Source organism: Pectinophora gossypiella, chromosome 1 (assembly GCF_024362695.1).
Source record: "Pectinophora gossypiella chromosome 1, ilPecGoss1.1, whole genome shotgun sequence".
NCBI lineage: Eukaryota > Metazoa > Arthropoda > Insecta > Lepidoptera > Gelechiidae > Pectinophora > Pectinophora gossypiella.
Window position 1 is genome coordinate 13,553,435 of NC_065404.1, and position 25,788 is coordinate 13,579,222.

General features: G+C 40.3%; 2 protein-coding genes across 2 annotated transcripts in view; both read left to right on the forward strand.

The window, feature by feature from the left end:
- The window catches only part of LOC126370007 (sodium bicarbonate cotransporter 3), a 109,602-nt gene that overhangs the window by 2,259 nt on the left and 81,555 nt on the right, over positions 1-25,788 (forward strand). The gene's annotated exons all lie outside the window — the stretch shown is intronic.
- LOC126367418 (uncharacterized) lies at positions 16,543-17,418 on the forward strand. Its single transcript, XM_050010924.1, has one exon. The coding sequence runs from the start codon at positions 16,543-16,545 to the stop codon at positions 17,416-17,418; it is 876 nt and encodes a 291-aa protein (XP_049866881.1).

Here is a 25,788-nt window from a genome sequence, read left to right on the forward strand (position 1 = left end):
CCTTAAGATGGAATGGCTACATATGTTGACTTATGAAGAAACTGAAGGAATCCTACTAAGAATTCATTGTCTGTCTGTTTTTGTGTAGAATACACACGAGGTGATTGCAGGTAGGTGGGTGCCACACCCACCATCATCGCTCAAACGTGTATAGTTAGTGGAAGCTGCTTTTATAGCAGCTCACACGCACGCACCACACGCGCACACACACACACACACACACACACTCTTGTTTCTAGTTTTAAGTTGGTTTTTATTTTATTAGTTCTAGTTTTTATTTTATTATTCTCCGATTGTGCCATCCAAAGGGAGGTTGCGAGTCATTCCCAACACAAGTACTACTGTTACTTACTGGGAAGTCTCGTCAGCGAACTTTGTTATGTTTTTATGAATAAATATTTTTTTTTTTTAAGATTAGCCCGAACATAATTAGATGATAACATAGCATAAGCTCACGACTACATCCCAAGTCAAGTCAGAGAAGTCAGAGTCAAGGGAAGTCAGACGTACAGCCATTAGGTAAAAAAAAACAACTAAGTTAAGTACCCACAGCTTACCGAATCAATCGATTTCAATACCAAATTGCAAGTTGGTTTCTGGCTGATATTGGTTTACTTATACTTTTTTTAGCATTGAATTCGAATTTTGAATTTGTTATTCAAAATTCGAATTCAAAATTTGAATTTAGAAACAAACTTCATGCTAAAATGGCCCTAAGGCCCTAATTGGTTGTTCGCTGTAAGAACACAAATACCTACCGCTTTTTTACTCATTTTCATATTCCTAGCGAAGTTGTTTGAGTATCGATTTTGTTTGTCCAATCACAGTAAGCTTAAAAGAGATTTGTGACATTTCCATTCAGAATGAGAATCTGAAATTTTCTTTATTGCAAAATATGGTTGGTGGCTTTAACATGGATGGTACCCGACCGCGGCGAAGCAAAACGGAGAGTTATGTGTTTGACTGTCATGTAGGTTATTTATGTAGGTATAAATAACAGAAAAAATGCGCTCTAACTAGTATAAAACAAGTTGCTTTGTTATTGGTTACTTTGTCACTTGATGATGATAAGGTAGTACATGCATACATACATGAACTCACGCATATTTCCCACCGGGGTAAGCAGAGACTATGGAATTCCATTGGCTTCGATCCTGACACACTTCTCTTGCTTCTTCCACATTCATCAATTGTTTCATACACGCACGCCGGTTCAGAGTAGATCATACTGAACCTTTTCTAAGGACATCTTCAATTTAGTCATCCTCTACCAGCCCTACTACCATCCTTCGCTTTATATACTGCTTTATAAGGTAGTCGTGATCCTAAAATAACAGGTAGGTATTATTTATAGTTGGTTCATATAACACATTCTTATTGATAAGATTCATCATAATATCCTTCTCAGGACTTCATGTCAAAAGTAACGAAGTAATCTCCCGATTACTTATTTGTGGATCTGTCCCCTCAAGCATTACGAGCGTGTACAGTCATGAGCAATATAATGTACCCACTTTAGGACTCTGTCGGACTAACATATTTGACATTTAGTGCGACTTACAGTTCAACTTGTCAAAAGAGTTAATGTGACATGGTACCAAAGTGTATACATATTAATGCTCGTGACCGTACACTCACGCTCGCAATGATTTCTCGCGCTTAATATACCTGGTATTTGGGTATCACTGCGTGGTCACGTAATAGGTACCTAACTACAAATATTTATATTATTAGTATTATATAAATTACCTTATACGGCCTCCGTGGTCGAGTGGTTGAGCGTTGTTCTCACGATCCGGAGGTTCCGGGTTTGAATCCCGGTGGGGACTAATCACAAAAATCACTTTGTGATGATCCGTGCTTCGGAGGGCACGTTAATCCGTTGGTCCCGGTGACTACTTACTGATGTAAGTAAGTACCTCGTTACATGAGCCATGTCAGGGGCCTTTGACGGTTCAATAATTACCATGACACCAGGGATAATGAGGTTGGTAATCCACCTCACAACCCACACGATTGAAGAAGAAGAAGAATTACATTATTATCATCAAGTGACAAACTAATGACCTTTTTATCGCTTTTAATCTTACTTTTCTAAACATAATCAATAATCCAATCAAATCGAACTCTCAAACGGCAAGCAATAAAAGCCAAGATATATCCCACAGCTTTAGCAAACAATATATCGAATGAAAGGGTTTATGAAACCATAAAATGACGATGAAATCTTACGCAAATAATACCTACCTTCCGCGCTGGGAAGCCTAAGTAATTCTAAGCCTTTTATTATTCTAGCCTAGACACCTAGAATACCTGGGCGGTTTGCGGCCTTTACTAGATTTATATACATACATAAATTCACGCCTGTAATCTTATTGGGGTGGTAGGATTACAATCAGAGGCCTACTTGCAGCCACTTCTGATGCGAATTTCGAAAATGGTAACGATGAACCCTATGTTAAAGAGAACCATAATGTAATCCCTTAATCGTTTATTACCTCCAACTTTTTTTTTTCAGAGTTACACGTTTCTTTATTAAAAAATTCATAAATTCTGTACTTATATCATAAATTACAAATTCTTTTTCACATTATATATTTAATATATACGGGGTTACGCCCTTCATCCGTTTAAAAAGACCACCGACATTATTCGATTTTTTATGAAAAAAAAAAACATAGCTGCGATGCTAACAATACATACCTATTTTATTTATTCATCTGTTAATAACAGACAATGTAATAGATTACAAATCAATATAACCCAGGCTGTAGCATATCCACATAATTATACATTTTATTTACCACGTCGCAAATGAAATATTTAACAAAAGGTAAGCTCAACGCATTTTTTTCCTCACCCCCGGCATAGAATAGAGAATTAACCGAAGTTCGTGACCAAATGGGCACCCTTAGGTCTGTTGCCTTATTTTTTATACCTGGTGAGAGCTTTCAGCTCTTTCTATTTGTCCGGCCAAGTAGTTCACGCCATATAAGGCAAACCTACAATTAGGCACGTCAAAAATTAAAGAGAATATTATTATTCTCTTATGTCCTACGTACCCCCAAGTACATCACACACACACATGTCACATGATGTGATAGTGTGTGTGTGTGTGAGTGTGTGTGTATGTATGTGTCATGTGTGTCTTATACTGTGCTCTTACCACACGTTCAAATAAAACAAAAATGAAACATATAAAACATGTTATAAGAAGCAACTGGAATCTGGCCGTGTCGTGCCAATCGGATTGAAACAGTAAATGGAGGAAATACGAGAGAAGTTCGATTAAGTCATCAGTCCCTCAGCTATTCCTCTTTGCACAGGAAAGTTTGAGTTTAAAACTGCAATTGGCCAGTCAGGTCAGTCTTGTGAGTTGTTATGCAGTTTCAGTTTGTATACAGGGAGTTAGGGACATCGTAACGAAAACTTTGAGGGATGAATTTTCCGTCGCAAAATTGAGCCCAACACTCAACCACTGTTGAGATTCGAATCCCGGTGGGGACTAATCCCAAAATCACTTTGTGATCCCCAGTTTAGTAAGAACATTACAGGCTGATCACCTGATTGTCCAAAAAGTAAGATGATCCGTGCTTCGGAAGGCATGTTAAGCCCTTGGTCTCGATTACTTCTTACTGATGTAAGTATGTAGTCGTTACATGAGCCATGTCAGGAGCCTTTGGCGGCTCAATAATAACTCTGACACCAGGAATAATGTTAGTGCAATGAGTAATTAATAATTCAGTGTCAGGAGATGAAGGTTGCGGCGCCGGTGCTTCGGATGGAGACCGGTCGGCAGGACATAGTAGTGCCGATCGACGCTCTCCGTCTTGGGGCGAGGAAGGCGATGGAGAATTGTCCTCATCCTCGGGGGAGGAGGGTATAGCTTCTCCACCGCCGAGCAAGCGGTCAAAAACGCGTGTTCCCAGGGGCCGTATAGACCTCGAAAGGCAGGTTCCTTTTATATCGGGTTAACTCAATTACCGCAATATATAACGCAGTGTAAAGCTGACAATACACGTGCCATATGAAACGTTTCTCTCAGTGGCTATAATTATAACATAAATTAACGGGGTAGAAGCAGTCAATCAAAAACTTTAAGTAAGGGTTTTTAGCAAATCCCGTCATAACTTCGGATAATTTACAAGTTGGTGGCATTAATGTGGAAGTTGATAATAGGGTTGTTATTTCTAAAAATAATCCTGAGCGTCTCATGGAAATAAAACATCTTCAATTTGCTTATTCTAGTGTCTAATATCTCACAGACAGTAGAGGAGGATCAAGAGATGAGTTTAGGCTGGCTAATCTTCAGAAGTCAGTATTAGAACTATCTAGTGATAGGCACTAGGTGGCATTAAGTTACTCCGATAAAATACGCGTGACCGGAGAGACTCAATAGAGAGCCAATTTACAAAGTCGACAGTAACCTTGATACGTTTACAATATGATAAAATTCTCAAAAAGTAAAAAAGAGGGTTGATTTTGGCGTGACATCCTTTCAATTCCATTAACTACTGTAACGGAATAATAGAAAAAGGTTTCTTTTAAAAGTATAACTGAAAAAAGAACATAATTTGATCCAATTACGCTTCCTTAGAAATGAAGTCGCTATTATAATCAATTACATTTAAAACTAGTCTCCAAGAATTCAATCAGAGAATTTCCTCGACCTTGCTGTCTCTTTCAAACATACACGTGCATCGTCAAGGGTCTGTTTCTGTCTGAAGATGTAGCGATTAGCGACAAGCTGTTCACTGTTCGGATACAACCATGGATAATCAGAGCCACGCTCTTGTCGGTGTAGCTTCTAAGAATATCGTCATTAAAAACAGCAACATAACATAGCTTCACGCCTATATCCCCAAAAGGGTAGGCAGAGATGTATAGTTGTTTGTTTATTTGTAAAAATCTTTATTTACAATAATGAATAATAGTAATGATTTTTTTTCTTTATTTATTTTTTTAACATAATCAGTACATGTCGCGACATTGTCAGCGGAGTAACAAATTAAGATGACATAACATAATTTTCATCGGCAGCAGACGGCGTTCGTGGTCCAGTGGTTGAGCGTTGTGCTCACAATCCGGAGGTCCTGGGTTTGAATCCCGGTGGGGACAAATCACAAAAATAACTTTGTGATCCCTGGTTTGGTTAGGACGTTACAGGCTGATCACCTGATTGTCCAAAAAGTAAGATGATCCGTGCTTCGGAAGGCACGTTAAGCCGTTGGTCCCGGTTACTACTTACTGATGAAAGTTAGTACTCGCTACATGACTCATGTCAGGGGCCTATGGCGGCTCAGTAATAACCCTGACACCAGGGTTGATGGGGTTGGTAATCAACTTCACAATCCACATGATAGAAGAAGAAGATCGGCAGAAGAGATGTATAGTATAAACACCCACTCCTCACCAGCTATGTTTAAGTCCCATCTAATATGTGGCGAGCTTATTTCCATTACCCGTGCACAAATCCTGGAAAACACGTGATATCACTTATATATGATCCAAACATGAATTTAAACTCATAAAGTCGAATTCGGAAAGTAGGCTATCCGCGGCCGCGCTTCGAACGTAGGCGATACCTTACAATTCACCACGCAAGCGAATTTATTACCACGACATAGATGCAATTTCAGAACTGCATATGAATCAGTGTCATACTCCTACAACACACACACACATAAACTCACGCCCGTAATCCCAAATGGGGTGGGCAGAGCCACAAGTAATCAAAGACAACTTGCAGCCACTGTTGATACGAAATCCTAAGATGGATATGATGAACCTTATGGTGATAAGGGATCAGCCTATCGCCCATAACATTAGTCCATTATGTTAGAGGACGCAATCCCTCTGTCGGTTTTTACGACATGCCCGGGAACACAAGCAGCTGAACGTGATACTCCTACAAGATACGTAGTATATAACTACTTATTCAGAATTAACCTGTCACACAGGTGTTTTTCTGAAAACATTCTATGTATATATTGAAACATTGTATGTATATATTTATAGTGATATATATATATATATTTATATATATTTTTTATTTATTTATTTTTTCTTTCTCTTATTTTATTTTACTTTTTTGCGCGCTACACTGCAGCTGTACAAGTGTACTATATCCTCTGCCGAAGGTTGTCTGGAAGAGATCGCTCTTAGCGATAAGGCCGCCTTTGCCCACCTTAGAATAAGTTTATCCTGTAAATGTTTTGTGAATTTGTGTGCAATAAAGTGTTTTATTATTATTATTATTATTCTATACGCTGCATGAGTTTTTTAACGAATCTATGAAATACTGATAATTGTAAATGTACCTATCTTTTATTTTTATTTTATTTTTTAACATAATCTTTACTATTTTTTCTTTTTTTAAGCTGTTGTAGGGCCGTACAGGATTCCTGTTTGTACTTTCTTTTATTTTTAAGACCTCTGTAAAACATCAGGAATGCAATAAATATCTTATCTTATCTTAGTTCTACTTCTAGAGATGTGCCAAAAAGATTTTTAAATGTTTCGGTAAAAAAAAAATTAACGCACAAACATAGGAGCACGCTTGTATTCCCGAAAAGAAACAAAAAATGATACAAAATAAAGAAACATTATTTGTTAGACATTAATTAGTGAATCATGACTAGGAACTTGCTTTTTTTTAAGGACTAATAGCCGGGACCAACGACTTAACATGCGCAACCAACCCGCAGTGGAGCAGCGTGGTGGAGTATACTCTCCGGCAGATTGAGGGGAGGCCTGTGCCCAATAGTGGAACGTATACAGACCGTTATAGTGGTTAAAGTAGCGTGTGCTGGTAATTTCCCAAGACACTTCCGCTAGCAACGGGCATTGTTTGTTACACAACGGTAGACAATAGCAGCTCTATCAAGTGTCAAGAATGGTCGTCAAGTAAATGGATGTTAGGCTCAAGTACTAAGGCACCTACTCTGAAATATACTGTACTTTGTTGCTTAGGCTGAATGAAAAAGGCCATAGTCACTTCGATATTGGAGTAAAGACTATCAAAATACTAGCGCGGTCAGTGTCCTAACGTTTAATAACCATCTACCTTAACAGTGCCCCAGTAAGTCTGTATCTATTCTGAAGTTATTGTAATGACTAAAGCCATAGCCAGAGGCGCCCAATCAGCTTGCGACAACAAACACTTAAGAACTGCGATGTCGACGACATTTCGCAACTTTTAGCCCTTATTGCGAAATATATTCCTCTCGGATTCGAGCGTCGTCGTCGTCCGTGGTCCGCGCACAAGTTGGCACCTAGTCCTCGGCGCTCCTTATTTGGCCAAGTAGTTAATACTAATATTTTTTTTTTATTTCCACACACAACAATTTACATATAATTGACGATTACATTGACAGTTTATATCATTTTGATGGTGGCTATTTAAAAGCAGAATGTAACCTTGTCTCTCAAACTATTATTCAATTTTTTTTAATGCTATCTAAGGCCAACGTACAATAAGTCATTCGGCTCGTTATAAACTAAATCGTTTGGTCTGAAATCATCTATATTGAGTAGTTTATTTCACTCAACGCGATCGTGACATTCACATTTCTCAAGTAGTTCTTGTATCCCTATTATTAGCTTATTATTAGGGTTGTTTAAGATCGACCAACACAGTTCTAAACGGTTCTACCATACCTCGTATGAGAATGTATGGGTACAAAGCAAAGCTCGCAGCTAAGTACTCGCGAGGCGGTTATAGTGGCCAGATCAATCAATGCGACGTGCGTATATGAAGCGATTGATGAATGTGGAGGAAGCAAGAGATGTGTTTCAGGATCGAAGCAAGTGGAATTCCATAGCCCCGGTGGGAAATAGGCGTGAGTTTATGTGTGTGTGTATCAATCACTATTAGTATCACGAGCGATAAACTTGGTATGTCGTCGCGTTTAGCGTTTCTCAAAGGGATCGAATTTGAATGTTGAGCTGGCCAGGGGATAATCGAAGTCATTAACATAGCTGAAAGGTTCACCAGGCACTGAAATTGAAGATTGGAAGTTACAGGACATTTTATGTCAGAGAAACTTTAGCCTGTCCCAACAACACATGCCTTTTTTTTTTTTTGACGTGACTTATTGTAGATTTGCCACAGATGGCATTAACTACTTGGCCGGACAAATGGGGAGCGCTGAAGGCTCTCACCCGGTACAACGTTTAAGACAACAGGCCTGAGGGTGCCCAGTTGGGCGCGAACCTCGGCTCAGGGCGTCGTCTGAGAGGAAAAATATTTGAAAGAATTAATTGACCCTAGTGGGTCGATAGCGATAAGCGCTGAATGAGGGAAATCGTCGACCACGCCCGCGGGGTCGGTATCGGGGTACAACACATGCTACTATCTTAGAATGCTCTGATTTAACGGAAGGTTTAATAGAGCCGAATATCTTTAATATCGTCGTCGATGTCGCGAATTGACATATCTGCAATTTTTGGCGAATCTGATTTGCACTTTTTGCAGTCAGACACAAATCACTTTAGCAAAAAAAATTACAGATAAGTACGTCAATTAGAAAAGTCATCCACGATAAATGATACACGCTTAAAAATGATGCTTCTTTGTGAAACATTTTTGTTATAATATGATTTTTAACGATTTTAATATTGTTGTTGTGGTTTTAAAATTCAAAATTCACAAATAATTATTTTTCAAAATTGGCTTACAAAGTTAGCGCTTTTGAACGTCAAAAAAAAATTACATATTATGTAACAAGCTGTAAAACTACTACCACATCGGAATCTGTAACTCTGAGGGAAAGACGTGGCCAGAAAACCTCCCAGCACAGGGCCCTAGTCCTACTGTTTCATGTTTTCCTTTGTTTAGCACACTGTAACTTAAACTACTGGAGCTTAAAACATTAAGATCAACCCTGTCTTGAAACTTCTCGAACATCATAAATTCAAAGTAGGAAACATCATTTCAAAGGTTTCCCAACAAAAAGAGGTTTATGATACCCCAGGATCGTCACTTTGAAACTTAGTTACAAAGTTGAAACTTTTCTGGCCGGAACCGCAAACCCTTGAAATCCTTGAAGTATTTAATTTGTCATGTTCAAAAGAAGACACCTGAAGAAGGTACTTAATTACTGAGTATTAGGTAAGAACAAAATAAATACATTCTGCTTCTTCTTCTTATCGTGTGGGTTGTGAGGTGGAATACCAACCTCATTAACCCTGGTGTCATAGTTATTATTGAGCCGCCAAAGGCCCCAATTCATCTGCTTACATGACATGTTAGTAAACCCTAATAGAGGAATTGTATCCCTTCTAACACGATGGACCATTATATAAGCGAACCAATGATTGTCGAATTTGTTTTCGAATTCATGTTTGGACCATAAATGATTATCACGTGCTCAGCGCTGAAGGAAAACATCGTGAGGAAACCCACATTCCCGAGAAATGCATTTTCGGAGGTATGTGACCTAACCTGTATTAGGTTGGATTTCTGTTCGTGGGTTGGAAGGTCAGACAGGCAGTCGCTTCTGTAAAAAACCGGTTCTGTCAAATCTTCAGGTTAGGTAAGCGGACCCTGTGAAAAACAGGATAATGCTAGAGGGATGAGAGGTGTTAGGTCTAGTGTCATTCTACTTTTTCGGACAATCCGGTAATTGAACTTGTAATGTCTATCTACCTATTAATGTCCTATCGAAGTAAAGGTCAGTCTCAAAAGGTGATTTTGACAATGTCCAGGATCAGGTATAGAACCCGAACCAGATCGTGGTACAAAGCATGATATTATAAATGTATTGTGTTAATATATTCGGTAATATTATCTTGCCGGATTTGTTTTTCGGTGTCAAGATGGCTGTACAGTATAAGTAGCTTATATTATGATACTGTTCGTATTATTTGTCCTATTGTTCTCAACTGAGCCCTTTATCCGGTCTATTAATATCACAATAGACCGAGAACGAGTCTTTCAGTTTTACAACATGCCTTGGGTGTATCAAAGAACGATGACGTCCCCGAACAAAACCATACTAACTCCCGAGAAGAACCCCCATCTCCTGGGTGAGAAGAGACCACACTATTAATATGACAAACAAAACGTTTTCATAATAGAAAAATGCCGGTCAAGTGCAAGTGTGACGCGGGCACCGAGGGTGCCGTACAAATCTAAATATATAAAAGGAGAAACTGACTGACTGACATATCAACGCACAGCCTAAACGGCTAAATGTAGGTACTTGTGGAAGGGACGTAGCTTAGGTACCGTAGAGGTGCACTAAGAAAGGAATTCCCGAAATTCCCACGGGAACGGGAATTAGTTGGAAAACCTTCCACGCGGACGAAGTCGCGGGCAAAAGCTAGTTTGCTATAAATTACTAAAGATAGTATTCATTTCTAAGGAAGGGTGCCTTTGTCATCGGAACAGTGTCCATACGTCGACATAGGTCTAAATAGTCTACTAATTGTAAATAACTTCGTAATCGCAAAAACATTTTTTTGTGGTGTAACAACAAATAGTGTAAAATGGTGTAAAATCCAAGGATTTCGGATTTTTTCCTTTAGTAAGACCATCTTTTTCAAATTTCCTGATTCTAAAGGTGCTTAATAAACTAATCTCAGCTGAGACTGCCTTCGAGATCATGCTCAAGGCCCTGTTTTTATATAAGAACTGTGACATTGACATGATCTTGAGGGCAGTCTCGAAGATGAGATTAGTTTATTAATACCACCATAGGTCAAGAAATCTAGATTTTGATTCCCCTGCAGAAGGTTAGAAGATCATTGGATTGTATTGATTTAGAAGCTTTATGGTATCAATCAAGAGACCGTAGACACAAGTAAGTATTGGATGATAATTTCAAATTGATATTTCCATGCGTCCCAAAGGCAAATGGTTTTGACGTGATCTTATGAGGTGTTCGTTTTTCCTCTTCTTCGTTTTTCATCTTATTTTTTTACGACATCAAGCAAGAGATCGCAGACATAGACCCAGGCGCTCCTCAGACAATGGGTCTTGAAGTGATCCTATGAGGTCTCCATTTTTCTTTTGAAGTACGGTTTCCTAAATAGTAACGTGTGCGTTCTGAAGTTCCATTTGCTCTGTCAACTTTGCTATGAAGTGACGGATCCTATAGCACCGTATCAATAGACGGACCTGTCAGATTTTGCCATGCTATCCATTGACATTGAAAGGAAAGTTATTACGGTATGATGTAGGTACACTTTGTTACTGTATGTACCTATATGTTATCTCACCAAAAACATTCTGTAAAAAAATAGCCAAGTCTCGATGGAGCTGCTTGATTATCTCTAAAAAGTAACGAAATCTAGATAGTTTACTGGATGACGAAAATTTCTCTGCATCTTATCCAGAGGTCCTCATCAATGAAGTATGTTTTCTTTTTGACGTGACTTATTGTAGATTTACCGCAGATGGCATTAACTACTTAGCCGGACAAATGAGGAGCGCTGAAGGCTCTCACCCGGTACAACGTTTAAGACAACAGGCCTGAGGGTCCCAGTTGGACACGAACCTCGGCTCGTCAGAGAGGAAAAATATTTGAAAGAATTAATAGACCCTAGTGGGTCGATAGCGATAAGCGCTGATTGAGGGAAATCGTCGACCACGCCGCCGACGGGGTCGGTATCGGGGTCCTGGAGTGTTTGGTGTCGCGAGCTGATTGGCTGCCTCTATGGCAAGAGTAATCGGGTTGTTGGGATCGTATATTACGCTCTTCGGACGCCGATACTTTTCAGTACCGTCCCTAAGCGGGATGTATTAGGAAGCCGCAACTACCAGGGGATTAGGATGGTGCGGAGCAGAATCGAAAAAATGTTTTGAAGCTAATTTGAGCCATTGGGCAATGGTTGGCAGATTTAGGTCAATGTAATGAAGTATGTGACTAACAAGACTATTAGGTAAAAACTGTACCACGGTACGGTTGAGTCGGATACCACTCTTTAAGGAAAAATACCTTAAAAAGTAGCATGGAGAAGAGTTACATTGACAAGAGCGTGGCTTTTAAATTAGTGATGTATTGTAAACGTACTTGAAATCACACTCCATTACACCACAATAATATTTTCATAACACATGCGTCGGTTACGATTGGAAATTCCATCCGTTTTACGAATAATGACAACCCGTCAATAGAGTGAACTGGGGCGGAATATGTCAGGTTACATGAAACCACTGAATTGATAACGAAAGGAAAACCGTTACGTCATGATGTAGGCATACGAGCTTTGCAATTCTGTGCCTAATGAACAATTTGTTAATACGCTTCGAAATTACATATTTAGTTGCATTCGATTCTAGAATAATCCATCATTAGTGTTCTATTTCACTAAAACACCAACTCCCTTGGTAGCCTAAACATAGAGGCGGCCAATAAGCTCGCGGCAACAAACACTTCGCCGCTGGCGTGGTCTACGATTTCCCTCCTTCAGCGCTTACCACTATTGACCCGTAGTTCATAATTTTGAAAAGGTTATGATATATTTGCAGCCTCACTAAACTTGTTCCGAAATTTTAACACACAACAAAGTAAAGCATCACGCCTGTACCCCGGAAGGGTAGGCAGACAGGTTGGTTTACAAACAACATCGCGAGCATGTTTAAGTCGAATAAAGCAGGCAATGGGGACGAGTCAACAAGGAAAATTTATAAATTCTTAAACATCCCTTTCGTATAAATCTACTTGTAACAAAATGACTCGAAAACATACAAAAGGAGGAAATAGTTCTGTCCTTGACTTCTTACTTTAACAACTGTTTATTTCTGTATCAAACCCTACACGTGCGGAATCTTCCAAAGGAACCTTCTGGAATGCGATTTATTATATTGCCCTGTAGTGCAAATAAAAGAAAATGTTTGTAGAGTAATTGCAGTGACATTTCGGCGCGTCTCATTGAGGCAACAGGCAATCCAAGAGCTGGCAGCTTTTTTGCGCAGAGATTAGGCCTGGCAGTTCAAAGGTGAAATGCTGCTAGCGTTTTGGGCGCTCTGTCTCAGTGTGGCACGCTGGAAGACGTATTATATTTATAATAAGCTGGTGTTGTTTTTATTGTTATTTTTAGATCATTTTTAATTGATAGAATTTCATTAAATTATTTGTATATGTAATAAGGAGAAAGATTACTATTACTTGTCACATAATTATACGAGAAATTATAAGTCCAGCCGCAGAATTATTATTTGGCCACGTGTTCAAACTTCTCATTTAATAAAAAAGCAACGGGAATATGAGATAGCCTCTAATAAACTAATTCGTCTTTTTTATAATGCCAACTAAATATTGTATAGAATGCATCAAAAATGGATCAACTGTTATTTTTATTTGTCCTTCTGATTTATACCTTGCCACGAAATTTACTAACTCAGCCACGGATTTTACAACTCATCACCATTTTACGTTTTACAGCTTCAATACAAGCTCCTCTATTTTTAATAATTCAAGCTTCAATAGACAACATCATATATCATTACTTAGCACGTAAAATAATAATTCATATTCGTTTGTCGTGAAAATTGCCACTGCACGATTTGGCGGGAGTGCGAGAGATGACAGCGACTGGCCATTTGCACCAATCAGAGAGCGCCATTCGATTCATGTGCAGACGAGTGCCTACCTCCCGTGTTTGTTTTGTTTATTGTTGTTCGCGCGTGTCGGCGTAATTAAATTGATGTTTTCGATAAGTATTAATTAATTATGACGTCTAAAAGTGAAAACGAAGTGCCTATGTACGCAAATACATCTGTAAGCATGTGGTAGGCCTTGCAATCAGACTGAAATTCGTAACGCCACCATTAGAGGCTAAGGCACAACCGCTTGAAATGAAAAGAAAGCGTGGAAGGCCAACTAAAGCGCGAGCAGCGTTAATTATTCAATAATGTTTTTTTTCTACTTTTAATTACATAACTGTACGTTTTCATTATGGTATTTTAATAATAAGTACACAGATTTTTAAATAAAAAAGTATTTAATTTTGTTTTCCCCCAATAGCGTCTAGGTACTTGAAATTAGTGGCTTTAATATAGAATTTGATGAAAATTTTAGGTAAACTTGAGGATCAATTAATGTAGGATGTATTACATTTTAAACATATTGAGTTATAAAATTTGAAGCTAATAGAATTACTATTTTGATGCAGTATATTAATATTTTAGAAGTTAGCTACTCGAATGCATGCCACAAATTTAGATGCTAAAAAATAACCACCATGTTGAGTTATATTTAGAGTGGCTTACTTAGGAGATAACTATTGGCTAAGATAATATTATTTAGACGCGCGTTGATTGTGGCTGTCTTAGTAATTTAGAAGGCAAATTCGATTTTCAGATGCGAATAATGCTATTAAATAGAAGCTTGTTTAATTACTACCCTAATTATACAGTACAGTACATTGAACGCTGTATATTTTATGTAAGTAATACTAACATTCCGAACGCGATTCTATTCGCGTTGGCCTCAGTTATCACGCGCGGCATTTTTCTTCCAACTCTTCCCCTTAAAGAGTGATCGCCGGGATAAAAAAAAATGTCTCATGAATTCTCTGGGTCTCGAAATACTTCCATGACATATTTTATCTAAATTGGTTCAATGCAGCAGTTTAATTAAACATGAAAAGGTAATAAACAGACAACAGTTACTTTCGCATTTATAATAGGTACCTATTAGTATGGATTTCCTTTTAAAGATGTTTCCAAATGGTTGGGCGTTTATATTGCTCACGTTCTCAGATGATTATACATACACAGACATTGACACTCACGCCTATGATTCCAAATGGAGGGAGCAGAGCCGCAAGTATAGTAATCAGAGAACAACTTACTGTCACTATCATAGAGCACACGGGCTTCGACGGGTCACTATTTACGACATTAAGAGCATACGACGTCACATCTCCTAGCAATATTCCGTTTTTCACAGGGTCCGCTTACCTAACCTAAAGATTTGACTAGTCCGGTTTTTTACAGAAGCAACTGCCTGTCTGACCTTCCAACCCGCGAAGAGAAACCCAGCCCAATACAGGTTGGGTCACATACCTCCGAAAATGCATTTCTCGGGAATGTGAGTTTCCTCACGATGTTTTCGAGCACGTGATAATCATTTATGATCCAAACATGAATTTGAAAACAAATTCGACAATCATGGGTTTAGGCCTGTGCTGGATTCGAACCTGCGACCTCAAAGTGTGAGGCAAGTGTTCTGCCAACTGGGCTACCACGGCCCTAAAGTATTTATACAACGCCAAAATTATTTATTGATCCTACTATTATACTTCCTATAATTTAAATTATCTTTTAGAATCTTTCAAGTTTAGCAATTGGTATCAAACTAGAAATCTACACAAAATATGAAAGAGAATTGTAATTTTCACGAATATTTCAAGAAAATGTATCCCTAGGCTAGGATAAAATGCTTTGAAGCCAGGACTTGTATCCTCAAATGCATCTTTATTTCTAGAGGAACTTTCTAGAATTCTGTAACTTATAGTTAAGTAGTGTTACCGTAAAAACTGCATTATTTTCACTCTTTATCACTTAAAATATTTATTTACGTCTATCTACAATTAAGTCTCCACCAAACCACTCTGGAGCATTGGGACAGAGTATCTTCCATTGGGACAGAGTATCTTCCATTCATCCTCCGGTTGGTTAAGAGGAGCAGCAGTAGGACGTATGTAAGCTATTTATTTATATATTCACGTCCCACACACGTATATTCACACACACGCTGGGCAGCGGCGTCCCCTCAATCAACCGGGGGGGGGGGGGGGGGGAGTATTTATACAGGGTGTTAGTGACATCGTAACGAATACTGTAGAGGATGTTTCACAAGTATGTGGCGATTTCACAATCCCACATGAAAGGTATGGAATTCCAAATCTGTCCTTTGTCTGGAATAACTGGAATTCCACTCTTCAAAATGTGTCCTTACATTTTATATTTGTTTATATAAATTAATATATTAGAATTGTTAGAATAAACATATATATTTTACAATGTACAAATAGTAAGAATAAAATATACATAGTTTTATATAATTAAACTATTATGGTAAAATATCAAAATTATAAAGTAAATGTTAAAATAATAATTTGGCTATGTACAAAATCAATTTACAAACGGACAAGCGTACCGAGTTTTGTTAGTAGATATTTACGCGCCGCGCGCTAAACTAGTTGGGCAGGTTGCGCGCCGCCCGCGCGCCGCGTACCGCCTCCTTCCACTTGGAGCGCGGCGCGCGCGTGCCGGCCGCTGCAGCGAACCAGTCTATGCTACACCGCTGTCGAATGTGCATGACGCTTTGTATGCAACGTAGATCTCTCGCGCTTACGCTCGTAATATTTTATGCTTGTCTATCTTTCTGTGCTTTACTCTTCTAGTTGTTCTCTTACTTTCCTTCTGTGCTTTTGTCTATTGTGCCGTGTCTTGTATCGTGTGCAATCAACGTTTAGTGTGTGAACGTTATAACGGAATTTTATTTCCACCCGCCGTCAACGTCGCACTATATTAGCGAATACTACCTACTCCTAACGCTAAATTGGTGACCACCGAGCATTCACGCCATGAGTGAACCGAGGAGGAGTGCAGATACCGACGCTGCAGGAGGCAGCGCTGATGGCAGATTTTTTGAGTGTGAGCAGCGGACGTCGGGCGAAGTTAACCGCGTCGGAGTGCGCGTACCGCCCTTCTACCCGCAAAAACCGAGCTTATGGTTTGCGCAGCTAGAGAGCCAGTTCGTGCTGGCAAATATCACCACGGAGTCGACCAAATTCCACTACACATTAGGTAGTCTCGACCCGTTATATGCTGCAGAGGTCGAGGACATAGTGGCTGATCCAGATATGACCAACAAATATACCCGTCTTAAGACGGAATTAATTAAGCGTCTTTCGGCATCCCGGGAGAAGAAGGTCATGCAGCTATTGACCCGCGAGGAGTTAGGGGATAGAAAACCTTCCCAGTTCCTGCGACATCTCAAACAGCTTGCTGGACCTGAGGTTCCCGAGGGATTCATGCGGACCATCTGGGCTAGTCGACTTCCCACCAGCGTGCAGTCGATTATAGCATCGCAGGTAAAGAAGCCGTTGGACGAGGTAGCCGAATTAGCGGACACTATCATCGACGTCGTGCAACCTACCCCGCAAGTAGCATCAACATCGCGAGCCAGTACATCGGATGACTCGTCCGCCTCGATGAGCGGCCAGATAGCGGAGCTTACGCGTCTCGTCTGTTCATTACAGACGAAGGTAGACCGTTTATCGCGTCCCAGTGATAGATCCAGTAGCCGTAGCCGGAATCGCAGGCGTTCGTCATCAACCCGGTCGCAGTCCAACTACAGGAAGCATCCGGTCTGCTTCTATCACAACAAGTACGGGCCGAAGGCGCATAGGTGTGTGAAGCCCTGTGACTACGCGGGAAACGACCGAGGCAGTCGATAATGGCGGCTGACGATTGCCCAGGTACCGGTCGCCTGTTCGTAACGGACCAACGGACTAAAATGCAGTTTTTAGTGGACACTGGCAGTGATTTGTGCGTATTTCCCCGTTCCGCGTTGAAGGAACGTCGTCATAAAACGAATTATGAGTTATGTGCGGCAAACGGTTCGACTATACATACGTATGGATATGCACATTTAGTGCTCAATATAGGCTTGCGCCGCGACTTCGCTTGGCGATTTATTGTGGCCGATGTAACTAAGGCGATAATAGGAGTGGACTTTTTATCGCATTATAATCTTATTGTGGATGTTCGCAATCAGCGGTTAATCGATAGCAATACTACTGTCGCGACCCCGGCTTTGCTTGCGAAGTTTTCTGATAATGTTTCTTCAGTGAAGGTCATATCGGGAAACACTACATACCACAACATACTTGCTAAGTTCCCCGACATCACTCGCCCATCTGGTATACAACGCACACCTACTCACAGTACACAACACCACATACGCACTACACCTGGTCCCCCGGTATCTTGTACCCCTCGCAGGTTGGCTCCTGACAAGCTGAAGATTGCGAAGGCTGAGTTTGAGGCGATGTTGCACAGTGGTACCTGCCGACCATCTGAGTCGCCGTGGTCGTCCCCACTACACCTGGCCCCTAAAAAGGACAATGGGTGGCGTCCTTGCGGTGACTATCGCATGCTGAACGCCAGGACGGTGCCAGATAAGTACCCAATTCGCCACATTCACGACTTCTCCCACAGCCTCGCAGGTTGCACCGTGTTCTCCACGATCGACTTAGTCAAGGCGTACAACCAGATCCCCGTGAATCCGAATGACATCCAGAAGACCGCCATTACGACACCGTTCGGCCTTTACGAATTTCCGTTCATGACGTTCGGACTTCGTAATGCCGGACAGACGTTCCAGCGCTTCGTGGATGAGATGCTCCGTGGACTGGACTTTACCTACGCCTACCTGGATGACATTTTAATATTTTCCAGAGACCAGGAGACGCACGAGCAGCACCTGCGACAGGTCTTCACCAGGCTGCAGGAGTACGGCATGGTGATCAATACGGCGAAATGTGTATTTGGCGTTCCCACTGTAACTTTCCTGGGTTACACTATTTCTGCGGAAGGAACTAAGCCCTTAACATCGAAGGTTGCCGCTATCCAGGACTTCCCTACCCCGAAAACCGTACGGGAGTTACGTAGGTTCCTGGGCATGGTGAATTTTTACCGCAGGTTCATCCCAGATGCTGCTAAACACCAGGCGCCCCTCAACGAGCTGCTGACCGGATCAGTCAAAGGGTCACACCCAGTGAATTTCACCTCATGGGAGCATGAAGCCTTCCAGGCTTGTAAGGATGGCCTAAGTCAGGCTGCCATGCTAGCTCACCCTGAGTGTGACTCCAAGCTTGCACTGGTCACCGATGCTTCGGATAAAGGTATCGGAGCCGTTTTGCAGCAGTTGAGAGGTAAGGATTGGCAGCCCTTGGCATTCTTTTCGCGGAAGCTTGGCCCCTCTCAGCAGAAATATTCAGCATATGACCGTGAGTTGCTCGCTATTTATGAGAGCGTTAAATATTTTCGCCATATGCTTGAGGCGAGAGACTTCGTGATCTATACGGACCACAAGCCTCTCACCTTCAGCTTCCACACAAGGAAGGACAATTGCTCACCTAGACAGTTTCGTCATTTTGACCTGATCTCGCAGTTCACCACCGATATTAGGCACATTTCGGGTAAGAATAACGTGGTTGCCGACACCCTGTCTCGCGTCGACGAGATAACGCAACCCATTAACCTGGAGAATCTTGCTATATCACAGCGGGAGGACTGCGAGCTGAAGGAACTACTGAAGAGCAATTGTTCCTCCTTACATTTGCAAAAATTAAAGCTGCCAGGTACTCACGTGGAGTTATATTGTGACGTGCAGGAACGCGTACCACGACCTTTCGTTACGAAGGAGTTTAGGCGTCAGGTCTTCGAGAGTCTGCATACCCTGAGCCACCCCGGCTCAAATGCTACTGCCAGACTTGTCGCCGAACGGTACGTATGGCCTGGCGTTAGGAAGGACTGTCGTGAGTGGGTACGTACCTGTCTGGCATGCCAGCGTTCTAAGGTCAATAGACACGTTCACTCCCAGCTCGGCAATTTCAAATTACCTCAGGCGCGATTCTCCTTCGTGCATATTGACTTGGTCGGTCCCTTGCCATTATCCCAAGGATATCGCTATTGTCTCACCGCCGTCGATCGTTTTACACGATGGCCTGAGGCGATACCATTGGCCGACATGACAGCCGAGACAGTGGCTAAGGCTTTAATGAGTGGATGGATTTCACGCTTCGGCTGTCCCACAGACATCGTGACGGACCGCGGGCGTCAATTTGAGTCTTCCCTGTTCAAATACCTGTCACAAATGGTAGGCTTTCAGCACAGGCGAACTACAGCGTATCACCCGGCCTGCAACGGCCTCGTCGAGAGGTTCCACAGGCAACTGAAGGCTGCTATAGTTTGCCACGCTAGCGAGAGTTGGGTTGAGACGCTCCCTTTGGTCCTATTAGGCATTCGCAGTTCCTTCAAGGAAGACTTGAAAGCCTCATCAGCGGAATTGCTCTACGGCGAGCCTCTTCGTCTCCCCGGAGAATTTTTCACCTCACAGCCCATGGACACCATAGATGTAACTGACTACCTGTCTCGCCTACGTCAATTCGTCAGGGAGTTGAAGCCTACACCAGGTTCACGACACGACAACAATCGGTCAACATTCGTTTTCAAAGATTTGCCTACAGCTTCCCATGTCTTCCTGCGGGATGACACTGTAGGCGGATCACTGAAGCCTGCTTACTCAGGACCTCACGAGGTTGTCGAGCGAGGATCAAAAGTTTTAAAAATTATGGTCAGAGGTAATAAGGTGACGGTATCCATAGACCGTATTAAGCCGGCCTATATACTGCGCACCACTGATACCGAGACAGATACACCATACATACCTCACACACATTCATACACACACACTGACACACAACCCTCCAACACCGAAGAAAACATTATCAGGACTCGGTCAGGCCGTAGGGTAAGGTTCCCCGACTATTATCGCCCTTAGGAAGGTCTCTGGAGGGGGGTGATGTGGCGATTTCACAATCCCACATGAAAGGTATGGAATTCCAAATCTGTCCTTTGTCTGGAATAACTGGAATTCCACTCTTCAAAATGTGTCCTTACATTTTATATTTGTTTATATAAATTAATATATTAGAATTGTTAGAATAAACATATATATTTTACAATGTACAAATAGTAAGAATAAAATATACATAGTTTTATATAATTAAACTATTATGGTAAAATATCAAAATTATAAAGTAAATGTTAAAATAATAATTTGGCTATGTACAAAATCAATTTACAAACGGACAAGCGTACCGAGTTTTGTTAGTAGATATTTACGCGCCGCGCGCTAAACTAGTTGGGCAGGTTGCGCGCCGCCCGCGCGCCGCGTACCGCCTCCTTCCACTTGGAGCGCGGCGCGCGCGCGCCGGCCGCTGCAGCGAACCAGTCTATGCTACACCGCTGTCGAATGTGCATGACGCTTTGTATGCAACGTAGATCTCTCGCGCTTACGCTCGTAATATTTTATGCTTGTCTATCTTTCTGTGCTTTACTCTTCTAGTTGTTCTCTTACTTTCCTTCTGTGCTTTTGTCTATTGTGCCGTGTCTTGTATCGTGTGCAATCAACGTTTAGTGTGTGAACGTTATAACGGAATTTTATTTCCACCCGCCGTCAACGTCGCACTATATTAGCGAATACTACCTACTCCTAACGCTAAAAGTACGTAAATGTAGCCATACGAGTACGTATGGATGTTAGTGACACCGCAACGAATACGGAGGGGGATGATACAGACCATGATTCTAAGTTGATATCAAGTGGAATTTCCTGTGGGAAATATTAGGATTCTTTGTGTTTTTTTAAATTATTTTTAGACCCATACTATTGCGATAGAAAATTCCACTTGATATTTATAAACTCATAATGAAGGTCTGAGTTTCACTCAACGTTTTCGTTACGATGTCACTAACATCCTGTATATAATAATAACAAGTCTTAATAGACTAGGTTCCAAACACGACCTCTCAATCGTGGCACTTATTTAAAAAAATTAAGTACCTATTTATTTAATGGTACTGAACAAACGAATGACACGATAGGACTCAATTAAGAAAAAATAAAAGAAGGAAATGGGTTTATTTCCCTTCCCTCAATTTACTTCCTTTTCTGTAAGTACCTACTTAAAGCTAATGACGACCAATCAGCGATAATAGTCCGATATCGAGTGACGCCTCATGATTCCTTTTCCGACATTTATTATTAACGCTTCCAGTGAGTGACCATTAGTTCATGGAAAATTGATTACTGTTGAGTTTTCAATGCCTTAGATATATGTTAATAATTATACCATACATTTAAAAAAGATTAGATATAGTAGCATAACGCAGCTTCGCGTGTCCTAACTCTAACCGTTGAGGAAATTAATATGTATATACTTACCTAACGTTTTGTATGGCGGCCATCTTGTTTTTCCGCCACATTCTTTTTTTTTGTCACCGTCGATAAAGTTTGATCTAGACATCATATTTTCACTAGGCCGTAAGGCATTTCCCGGATCTCCCAGCAGATCTAGATGATTTTCCATAGTCACCGTGACACTTCCTATACATCGTTTTTACCCCCTGACGCTCCTTCTGGGAGACCAATTATGGGACATTCTTCGCTCGCTCGCATGTACGAGGAAGGACGACACACAGACAATAGGCTTTTCAATCAATCAATCAATAATACTTTATTGCACAACAACATATTTATATAAAGGACATTAACATGCAAATAAAACATAAGCACAATAGGCGGCCTTATTGCTAAACAGCAATTTCTGCCAGGCAACCTTGGGGTGAAAGAAGATTAATCATTGAAGCACGGGCGGTGCAATAAACATTATAATGATACCAACATAACAAAAATAAAGCTTTTGTAAGGAGTGTCCGGGTATGCCACCTCTAATCCCCAGTTATTAAAACATTATGATGATGATGATGATGATCTCCGACCGATTTCGGCCATGGCGACCACTTCGACTCCTAGTCGGCACGACGCTGATGCGCCCGAAGATGGCTTATGTAGCCTATCTTAAAACATTATGAATATACAGGGTGTTAGTTACATCGTAACGAAAACTTTGAGGGACGATTCAGACCATGATTCTGAGTTGATATCAAGTGGAATTTTCCATCGCAAAAGTAGAGAATTGAAAATAATTAAAAACTAAAAATCATGAATTTTGCGATGGAAAATTCCACTTGATAATTAACTCAGAATCATGGTCTGAATCATCTCCCTTAGTATTCGTTAAGATGTCACTAACACCCTGTATATACATTTATTATGTATAATTCAATAATTTATTTTCAGTTTGTACGCTTAAAGACTTTCAGGAAAGTGTGATAAATGAAGAAAGTTTAATTTATTATTTTATATTTATTTTTGGAAATCAATTTCAGGCGAGGCTGTGGCTTTCAAATTCCCAATTCTTCAAGTTTGGCTTTGGGATAAATATGATAAATGGTGTCTTGAGGACGAACTTAATTGAAGTTAAGGCTGACTGTGGTGAAAATAACGCTAAAGGTCATTAAATATTATGATTAATTTGACAACAAGACGGGAAGATGTACAGTCTATTGCGAAAAAGAAAAGTCGTAAATTTAACACGTTGACAGTCCCCACACAAATGTTTTGACTTCCTTGTGAGTCCCGCATATTACTTCAATTTTTATACGTCCTGTTTAAAACGTAAATAATCATAAATGTATTCTAACATTCTGGTCGTTTCTTAGTAACCCATGTAAGGGTCACGGACGTATGGAGCTAGTCCATCATGACCCATATATGGATCACTGGACTGTTAACGTGTTAAAGAACTCAAAAAATAAAAGATAAAAAATCCTGTCTGAAAAATAAGATATTAAGTATGTTATTTGCGCAATAAAGAATTATTGATTGATGATTCCGTGCTTAGGAAAACACATCAAGCGATCAAACCCGGTTATTTTTTGAACTAAGTATGTAGCCGTTACTTGAGCTATACCAGGTGCCTTTAGCGGTTTAAAATAACCCTGACACCAGGGTTGATGAGGGCGATGATTGATCTCACAACCCATACGAGAGAAGAAGAAAGGACTCAAAGCTGTTTTTATGCTGAACTGGTAGCGAAGATCGAATAAAAGACACACAAGCTTTTATTTTCCCGGGCATGTCGTAAAACCGAGAGAGGGATTAGTATGTCTTTTTGTATGTGATGGGACTATATATGAGTGGTCAGCTGGTGTCTGGAAGTTGTTTTCTGATTTCCGGCTATGCCCATCGCATAAGGAATATCTAACGTGAGTTTACGAATTGCTAGAGCCTCTGGCTTGGAACTACATGGGACAAACTAAAATTTTTGCATAACTAAAATAAAATATAGTTTGGTAAAAATCATACTTCGAATTTGTTTTCGCTCCAATTCCATTGTGGGTTCCAACTTCAAATAGGTATTGCAAACAACTGACTAACAAACAATATTAATAATTTAAATTGAGTTCTATTTTTGAAATATTCTTTTATTTTTACATTTGACCGAATTCCATATTCAAATAATGGTAGTTAGTCAACAACGTAAAACTTCCAGAGTGCCCTGGTAATTTTACCATTGATGTATAAATGTTAACAAGTATATTTACCATTTTAAAACTGTAGTACGACTTAAAGGCAAAATCCATTGCTATTTCCTGTGCCTATTCACTCCGTTCTCGTGTAGTTTACATCGTTCACGTAGTATTTCGTGCCCTCAGGGTGCCCCAGATTTTGAAGGAACGCGTCATTTGCCTACCCTTATCGGCGCACTCCAGAATTGGATCGGGTGCGACCCAGCGCGCGATTTTACGCTCCAAGCGTATTACATGTATAACCTCACAACTCGCCCACCTGGGCACACTCAGGACAGTCGTCTTAAATTTTGAATGTGGTAGCTCTCAGCGCTCCCCATGAGTTCAGCTAAGTACTAAATGCAATACGAGGCAAATCATTAGTTGATAACAAAAAAAAATGCAAAATAAACCGTAGACCGCATGTGGCACAGAAGCAATTCCAACACTGTAAACCGACTGAAACGCAACAAAACAGCATTCTGTTGCATTGTAGTCAGTTAGCAGTTTCGAAGCAGTTAAACCAACCTCACAAAACTTTGCGTTTTAGCGTACGTACCTGTCTATATTGTAGCGTAGAACACTGTAGTCTGTCATAAAATCGCGTTGTAAAAATATATTAAAGTGAACTAAAATTCTTCATAGTAAAAATATATATTACATAAAATTACACCTTTATTATATCTAAGTTAACCCCCACACTCCCACACACACACACTCTCTCTCTCTCTCTCTCTCTCTCTCTCTCTCTCTCTCTCTCTCACACACACACACACACTCCCTCACACCACGCACGCACACACACACACATCTATACACATTCATAGTGCAAAATGGGCATATGCAATATGGGCAGATATTTAGTTTTATTTTACTTTGAAAATCTTTAGATTACACCTACTTAATTATGTGTTTTCTAGAAGTCATACTTGTAATATTACTTTTCTTAACTCACAAACTGTACTATCCCTTGGGAATTGCGAGACATTCCCGCCACAAGTATCCTAGGATTACTTAATGCGAGGTCTCGGCACTATGTAACTAAAAATTTGTGAAATAAAGAATATATTTTTTTAAGTTAATGATATCAAAGCTAAAATTATTATACTTAACACGTTGAACGCCTTGACGGACACCATTGCCCGGCGATGGACTTACCCCTGGGGCCACGCCAAAAATGTGCGAATAATAATTGTCCAAAAATCGTTATATGAATATTGTCTGGAAATACCTAAAAAATAATAGGCCGCTTTAGGAAAACGCGATTTACTCATTATTTTCCGAGATGCCAAACACCAGTGTCCAACGTGTTAATTATTACGCAGAAAAAAATGATGTAGACATTTCAATAAAAATAATATAAAGCGTAAGTAGCATGTTATACGGTAAGTAACATTGATATTTTTTTGATGTGACTTATTATAGATTAGCCGCAAATTGCATTAACTACTTGCCCGGACTCAATAATACATTGTAATAAGACCACGGTAACATGATCATTAACTAACATACGCATACCTGGATATACATAAAGCTGCCTCAGGTACATGCTCTATAAATAAAACAACCATTGAAATAATAAATAATAAGTATATTGGTTACTTACTCTAAATTTCCAAAACGCA

Bases quoted from the DNA above. Each gene is read 5' to 3' on its own strand.
- LOC126367418 (XM_050010924.1), top strand. From the start codon at position 16,543: ATGAGTGAACCGAGGAGGAGTGCAGATACCGACGCTGCAGGAGGCAGC.